Source organism: Panthera onca, chromosome E1, assembly GCF_046562875.1.
Source record: "Panthera onca isolate mPanOnc1 chromosome E1, mPanOnc1 haplotype 2, whole genome shotgun sequence".
In the NCBI taxonomy this organism is placed as follows: domain Eukaryota; kingdom Metazoa; phylum Chordata; class Mammalia; order Carnivora; family Felidae; genus Panthera; species Panthera onca.
The window spans coordinates 17,742,804-17,750,785 of NC_138352.1; the positions used below are offsets into that span (position 1 = coordinate 17,742,804).

Here is a 7,982-nt window from a genome sequence, read left to right on the forward strand (position 1 = left end):
TCAGCCATCCATTCCTCATATCAGAATATCAGCAGTATTCTGAGTACCTCCTGCTACGTAGGAGCCTCTGGCCCTGCAAGATATCGCGGGCAACACCCTGAGACGGAGAGAGAGAGCACCCTGGTGACACCGCTCCTGCACCCCGGGCCTGGTTCCCAGGGGGCCTCTCCCTTACGGGAGGCCATGAGTTCCCTGGTGACCGTCTGAGTCGGCTGCACCTGCAGGGTGGCCCAGCGCGCCCCTCCAGTTCCCTGGGACCCAACCCAGGCCCAGTGGCCGTGCTGCCCACATTCCACAAGGCAACCGCAGCCAGCCTTGGAACCTCGGGGGGGCCCAGCAGTGTGTGACACACGAGTGGGAGCCAGAGGAGGGCCTGGGGGTGCCCCGAGGGGCCTGACTGAGGGGGGGGGGGGCATGGAGAAAGCCCTAGCTCCTAATGCTCCGAATCCTCCGAGAGCCCAGGACAGGCAGATACAGATGGCGCTGTAGGGAGAGGGCAAGAAAGAAGGAAGGAGAAACACCATCCATCTCTGGGCCTTGGGAAGACGCGAGGCTTTGTTTCGTGGCTGCACTTGCGCAAGGCGCTTCCCAACTTCCACGTTTTCTGCAAAGATGATGAATTCGTTTCCTCATGTACGGAAATTTAGGTTAAGAAAAACAAAAAACAGAAAGACTCTGAAGAAATCGTTTCTTTTAAGACAACGCCCCTCCCCCCCCCCCCCCCCCCCCCCCCCGGGAAGCTCGGCGCGCAGCTGGGATCCAGGCGCCCCCTGCTCACATCCCTGGGGGGTGGTCCCAGCTCGCAGCTCTCCCCCCGCCACCGCCCCCGGTTGCCATGGGAACGCGCCGCGGACGCGGGGGGCGGGTCTCGGGCGCGGGGAGGAGCCGGGGAGGCGCGCGGCCCGGCGGCCCCGCCCCCTCCGCGGGCGGACCCTGCGCGCGGCCGAGTCCGCAGCGACCCCCGCGCCCCGCGCCCACGGCGGCCGCGCTCCTCCGGCACGAGCCCCGGGACCCCGCGCAGACCCGCCCGGACCCCGACGCCGACTCCGGGGGCCTGTTCGACGAGCCGCCCCCGGAAGAGCCCCCCGCGGCCCGCGCGTCCCGGTCGGCGTGGGCCGCGGGCAGGAGGGCTGGTCGGCGCGCCGGCGGGAGGGCGCGGGGGGCCCGCGCGGGGCAGCCCCCCAGGGCCGAGACGCGCGCCCCCCCCTCCCCCGGACGAGGGCTGCTGCCTGGACCATTGCCCGCACCTGTCCGTCTTCGTCTACGCGGCCATCGCCTTCTCCATCACCTCCTGCTTCTTCAGCTCGGTGCACCTGCCGCCGTCCCGAGGGCCCGGGCGCGGGCGGGGAGACCACGGGCGCGGTCTTTCGTGTCCGGGACGCGCGCCGCATCCCCTCCTCTAGCTTCTCACGCTTGTTACTTTGTCCCCTGCTCGCCGCCGCCTCTGTGTGACCGCGCGTCCGCGGGCGCGTCCAGAGCCGCTGCCCTGATGAAAGAAGGGTGTTTGCAGCTGAGATGGGGGGAGGGGACAGTCACACACACACACCCCCGGCGTTCAGAGTGTCGGGGTGCGGCCCGGGACCCTACCCTTCAGCGGGTGGGAGCGCGCGCGGGGAGCCCAGCCCAACCTTCGGTTCCTTAAAGGACCAGCCGGGCCCCGCGGGGAGGGAGGATGGGCGCCCTGACCCGGCCGGGCCGAGCCCTGTGATGCTGCATCGCCCGCCCCCCCAGGAGCGCCAGCCGGGCCCCGGAGCTGGGGCTGGACCGGAGCGCAGGACACGGTGAGTGTGGCGGCTGTCGCGTAGCCCGCCGCGTGCTGACCCGGACTGTGCGTCTCTCCTGCCTGAGGCTTTGCTGCGGCCGCCGGCCGGGCCGAGACCGCCAGCAGGAGAGGCTGTCCTGGCAGGAGGCCACGCTGTCGCCCTGTCGTGGACGGCGTGGGCCCCAGGGCCTGCGCGGGATGAGCCTCTGGGGCCCTGGTCGGGGTGCGCGGGAGGGCTCTGTGGGGTTGGGGAGTGCGCGGCGGCTTCATCCCGACCCGACCCGAGCTCCTCCGGGTCCCAAAGCGAAGGGCGTGGGGTGTCTGTCATTGGCAAGAATTCGTGCGCGAAAACGACCGGACTCCTAGCTGGTTTCCATCCCAGACCCAAAAGGCCTGACCCCAAAACCCACCTGGGTGGGTTATTCGCGCATCTGCCTTGTCCTTTTATTCATGGACGTTCAATGGCATCACCCCTGCGCGGCCTCATCACGTGGATGTGTCTGAGGCTCCTCTCACCTCCCCTGAAATAAATCCCTGTTTCAGCCTCCTGTGTATTCAGTTGTCCATTCATCTGCCGCCGTGCCAGGCTGCCCCGGTTTCACCCAACACCCCTCCCAGCGCCCCGACCTCCCCTCCCAGACACCCGTCATCCTGCGACCAGCCCGCCAAGACGGGGCGTCTCCCTCCACTAAGTAGCCACACAGGCCTCTCTCTCTCTCCCTAGCAGCTTCCCATGACATGTCCAGTTCTGTCCCCTAACGGGCCTGTGACAGTCCCCTTGTGGCTTTACTCCCTGCTTGCCTCCGTTACCAGATACTTCTGCCCCAGTACCGTCCCCTCCCCGGCACTGAGCTCTAGACTTTGCCCCCCTCCGATTCACCCAGGTTGTGTCTCCACGAGCCCTGTGCACTCTGACATCAGCACCTTGTCACTTCCCATTTCCGTGTGCCCATGACCCCAGATCACCGCAGGCCTGCTGAAGTCGGACGCTCAACCGACTGAGCCCCCCAGGCGCCCCTCGGCCCATATTTTCTAACGATATTAAAATTCCAGTACTCTCACATGGTCACGTGAACTGTCGGCGATCGCTTTGTGTCTGACCCGGACACGTTGCCTCTTACACGGTTTAAATGCCCCACGATATTTGAATTACCGCTCCCCTGTTTTGAGCTCCCAATTGTCCCTCAGTTTCTGGGCTTCCAATATGAGGTTTCCTTGTCCAAAATATCCAGCCTCTCCCCTCAAGTACTAATGGACAGCCTTTAGGGTTCAACTGTAAAAACAAATGGACTCATTTTGGGGGGTCCTTTTAACGTGTTGCTCAAGAGTCAAATCCTAGAGAGAGTCTCAGTGACCGGCTAGGGTCGCGTGCCCACCTTTGTCCGGAAGGCGGAAGAGATGACTTAGTACGCAGTCCCAGGAAAATAGCACGCTATAGGAAAGAAATCGTCTCCCGAAGGAAAATCCAAGTCTCCACGACCATGGCGGCTGGGCAGGCAAAACTGACAAGACGTCCAGTAAACGGACTCTCAGCAGATCACACACGATGGCGGGAGAGACGACTATTTAGGGCAGCTTGGTCCTGTTCTGTGTTGGGCTGTCAGGGGTGGGGAGATACACGGAGACAGCGGACAGTGGCTTCTGAATGTCGTGGGACACGAGGACGTTCGCGTTGGGGGAGACAATCGGAACTTAGCCACGTGGGATAGCGGCAGCTCAAATTGGGAGAATACACGGATTAAGTTTTTACGCATCTCATTCTTTCCTGGGAGTCTAGCACGGGAGGCAGTGATTAGCAAAACAGGGACAAGTCTCACTGTCCTGGAGCTCGCTAAATTCGTTAATAATCGAACTTACCGTGTGACGGGTTTCACGTCTTCCGTGGCTGGAATTCTCACAGCCCCGTGAGGCGTTTCTTTTCATTTCTGCATTTTGCAAAATGAGGAAAGAGACATAGGTGAAGGGATTTGCCCCAGGTCACAAGACCGGTGATGGAACTAGATGAACCCAGGCGTTGTTTCTGGAGTGTAATTTTTACCAGCATAATTGACATGTAATTCACCTACCACAGAACCCATTCATTTAAAGTGTACAACTGGGGGTGCCTGGGTGACTCAGTTGGTTAAGCGTCCGACTCTTGATCTCCGCAGCTCAGGTCTTGATCTCAGGGTCCTGAGTTGAAGCCCCACGTTGGGTTCCACACTGGGCATGAAGACTACTTAAAAAAAAAGAAAAGTTATACAACGTACAGTTCAATGGCTTTTAGTATATTCGTGTATTTGTGCAGCCACCCTCCTACTCAATAGTAGGATATTTCATGACCCCTGCACCCCTCACCCCTCTCCCTCCAGCCCCACCCCCAGCCCTAGGCAACCACGAATGGACTTCCTGTCTCTAGGGATCTGACTGTCCTGCACATTTCGTACAAACGGAATCGTACAGCGCGCGGCCCTTGGTGACCAGCGTCTGTCACTCGGCGTGTTTTCGAAGCCCACCCCCAATGCGGCGGGAATCCGCGCTTCCCTTCTATCGCTGAGCAAGAGCCCACTGTACAGACCCCCCGCATTTTGTTTGTCCATTAGGTGGGTTCATTCGGGTGGTTTTCCACTTTTTGGCTACTATGACTAAAGCTGCTGTGAGCATTCAGGCACAACTTTCTGTGTATGTGTGGACACGTGTTTTCATCTTGCTCAGGTTGGGATTGCTGAGTCGTAGGGTAACTTCCGTTTAACAGTGCGAGAAACTTCTAGACTGTTTCCCAAAGTGGCTGTACCATTTTACATTCTCGCCAGAACTGTAGGAGGGTTCCAATCTCTCCACTTCCTTGCCAAACTAAAGCTTTTTTTTTTTTTAAGGTTTTATTTATTTTTGAGAGAGAGAGGGAGAGAGAGAGAGAGAGAGATGGCACAAATAGGGGAGGGGCAGAGAGAGAGAGGAAGAATCCCAAGCAGGCTCCGCACCGCCGTGCAGAGCCCAACGCGGGCTCGAACTCATGAACCGTGAGATCATGACGTGAGCCGAAATCAAGAGTCAGACACTTAACCGACCGAGCCCCCCAAGCGTCTGATAACCTTTTCCTTTTTTAAGACATAACCTTAGTGTGTATGAAGTGGAATCTCATCATGGTTTTGGTTTGCATTTCCCTGATGGCAATGATGACGATCTTTTCCTGTGTTTACCAGTCTACCTTCTTTGAAGAAATATCTTTTCAGATCCTCTGCGCCTTTATAAAATTGGGCCTGTTGGGGCACCTGGGTGGCTCAGTCGGTTAAGCGTTTGACTTCAGCTCAGGTCACGATCGCGCGGTCCGTGAGTTCGAGCCCCGCGTCGGGCTCTGGGCTGATGGCTCAGAGCCTGGAGCCTGCTTCTGATTCTGTGTCCCCCTCTCTCTCTGCCCCTCCCCCGTTCATGCTCTGTCTCTCTCTGTCTCAAAAATAAAATAAAACGTTAAAAAAAATAAATAAAATAAAATTGGGCCGCCTGTTGAAAAAATGCAAAAAAAAAAAAAAAAAAAGCTGGGGGCCCTGGCTGGCTCAGCAGGTGAACCCTACAAGACCTTGATCTCGGGGTCGTATATTTGCAAAATGTTTCTCCCGTGCTGTGGACTGCCTTTTAACTTTTGTGACAATGTCTTTGAAGTACAAAGGTTTTTTTAATCTTTGATTTTTATCTTTTATTTTTAAGTAATCTCTACACCCAACACGGAGCTCGAACTCACGACCCCAAGATCAAGAGTCGCTCACTCCCCCCACTGAACCAGCCAGGTGCCCCATCAAAGGGTTTTTTTTGATCTTTAATCTTGATGATGTCATTGATCTTTTTCCCTTTGCTCCTTGTGTTTTGGTGTCCTAAGAAACGACTGCCTAATTCAAGCTCAGGAAGAGTTAAGCTTATGTTTTCTTCCAAGCATTTTTATAGTTTTAGCATTTATATTTAGATCTTTGATCCATTTTGGGTTCTCTTTTGTACATGGTGTGAGGTACGGGTCCAACCTCAAACACCAATGGCCATTGATGTATGTGACGCAGCCTGAGTACAAACCCCAAAGGAGGGGGTTTGGAAAGCTCCCACATGCCGCCACACTGGCCCCAAACCCCACGGGGACAAAAACTCCTTCGTTTGGGACCCCGTCCTATATATCTCCCCATCTGGCTGTTGATTCATACGTCCTTTGTAATAAAGTGTTAGTCTAACGGTAAAAAGGTCTCCCAGGTTCCGAGAGCCACTGGAGCAAATTGAGCCCAAGGAGGGGGTCGTGGGAACCTGTGACCGATTGACAGGCAGTTGGTCAGAAGCAGAGGCTAACCACCTGGGCTTGTGGCTGGCGTCTGACGAGCGGGCAGCCTCGCTGGACTGGTGAATATGATGTTACCACGGCGTATATACAGTCAGAATTGAGTTGTAGGGGACCCAGGTGGTGTCCAAAAGTTACTTGATGGTATGGGGACCCCCCACCATCCCGTGCTGGCACACACGCACCGGAACCGAGGGCGGAACGTCTTACCTGGCCGCCCCTCATGTAGGGTCGGTAGTCAGGAGGCACGCTGAGAACATCCCTCCGTCTTGCTCGTGTTCTCCCCACGACCCTTCTTGCGGCCACGTGTCCCGGGCCCCGTGGAGGTTAATACACATACCTTAGAAACGCCCACCCAGGTCAGGATCGGGGGAGGTCTGTTTCGGCCTCCCATGAATGGTAGGGATTAACGGTCTTTCCCCTCCTGATGTACAGGGAGTGGCGTCACGTGATCTGATCAAAGGTTGGCTGTACATCAGGTGCACGTGAACCCTGTGACCTCACCACAAGGCCCTACCGCTCGTCCCTTGCTCTGTAAAAGTCTGCGGACTGAGGGCCAGACGTGGCCGAGAAGAGCCGGGCAGCTGGATGGTCGGCCGCCCGATCCCGCGTCAGTAAGCTACCCTGAAGGAAACTGTTACCTGTGTGGGGTCGCCTGCTGCTCTCTGGTCTCAGAGCCTTCTCGATCCTGGGGACACTCTACCACCCGTTCCCCACCTTGTAACGGGACCCAAGTCTGCTCTTTATTTTCCATTAACACGGCGCCCAACTGTCTACCTACCAGCTGCCTGGTGCCGCGGCAGCAGGACGGGGGTACCCAGCGGGCACGGGCCTGACATCAAGGGGGAACACGTACTAGAAAAGCAGGGGAGAAGGCGTCCGAGGAAACCGAAGGTTGGGATTCGCGTAGAGGAGAGCAGGGAACTGGGGGACACGGAGGCTGGATGGGAGGGGCCGGGAAGCAGAGTGGGTAAGCGTGGGTTATTATCCTGATTTACTTCTGACTCTTTGGGGGAGGAATTGAATTCTTAGAGGATGATGGGGCCAGGTGGGTGACTGCACCTGCTGAGACGCTACCCTGGCAAACGGTATGAGGAGCGGCCAATTGCGAAGCACTCACTCAACGTAACACGAACTCCTGAGTTCTAAACGCCGTGGACTTCGCCCTTCTGTCCAGGTCACGTCTATATTTTAACAGCATTCAGACAAACCCTCTTACTGCATATATGGGACCACCAGCTTTCAGGCACTGTCTCCTCAATAAACAGCCTCCCTCCTTCCGAGCATGAATATGCTGGTTTAATTAGGTGTATTAGTTTCCCGTGGCTACCATAACGTGTAACAGACCCAGTGGCTTGAAACAACAGGAACGCACTCCCTTCCGGTTCTGGAGGCCAGAAATCCAAAACAAGGGGGTCACACTCCCTCTGGAGGCTCTAGCGGGGGGTCTGGTCTCTGCCTCTGCCAGCCGGCGGTGGCTGCCGGCATCCCGGGCTTGTGGTCACGTCACTCCCGCCTGCCTCTGCGGTCACACTGCCTCCTCGTCTTGTCTCAAATCTCCCCGGGCCATTCTCTGATAAACACACTGGTCATCGGATTCGGGGCCCCGTGCAGATATTTCAGGACACTCCCCTCATCGCCAGATCCTTGATTATTCCTGCTAAAGACCCTTTTTGCAAATAAGGCACAGTCACAGGTCCCAGGAATCAGGACACGGACATGCCTCTGGGGGGAATCACCATCTAACCTTCTATACTAGGAGATTTTAAATAAACTACAAGCATGAAGCACCGGGCTGGCTCAGTCAGTGGAGCACAGGACTCTTGACCTTGGGGTCAGGAGTTCAAGCCCCACGTTGGACATAGAGGTTACTTAGAAAAGAACAGTAATAATAAGCTACAAATGCAAAAATAGAAAATTTTCATT

At 56.8% G+C, this 7,982-nt stretch overlaps 1 protein-coding gene across 1 annotated transcript; it reads left to right on the forward strand.

The window, feature by feature from the left end:
* Window positions 1–807: 807 nt before the first annotated feature.
* SMIM48 (small integral membrane protein 48) lies at window positions 808–7,958 on the forward strand. The gene is given in 3 exon segments (XM_081791150.1): window positions 808–1,203; window positions 1,205–4,344; window positions 6,492–7,958. Coding segments are annotated over 2 exon segments (567 nt in total). The 5' UTR covers window positions 808–835; the 3' UTR covers window positions 1,404–4,344; window positions 6,492–7,958.
* Window positions 7,959–7,982: the final 24 nt, after the last annotated feature.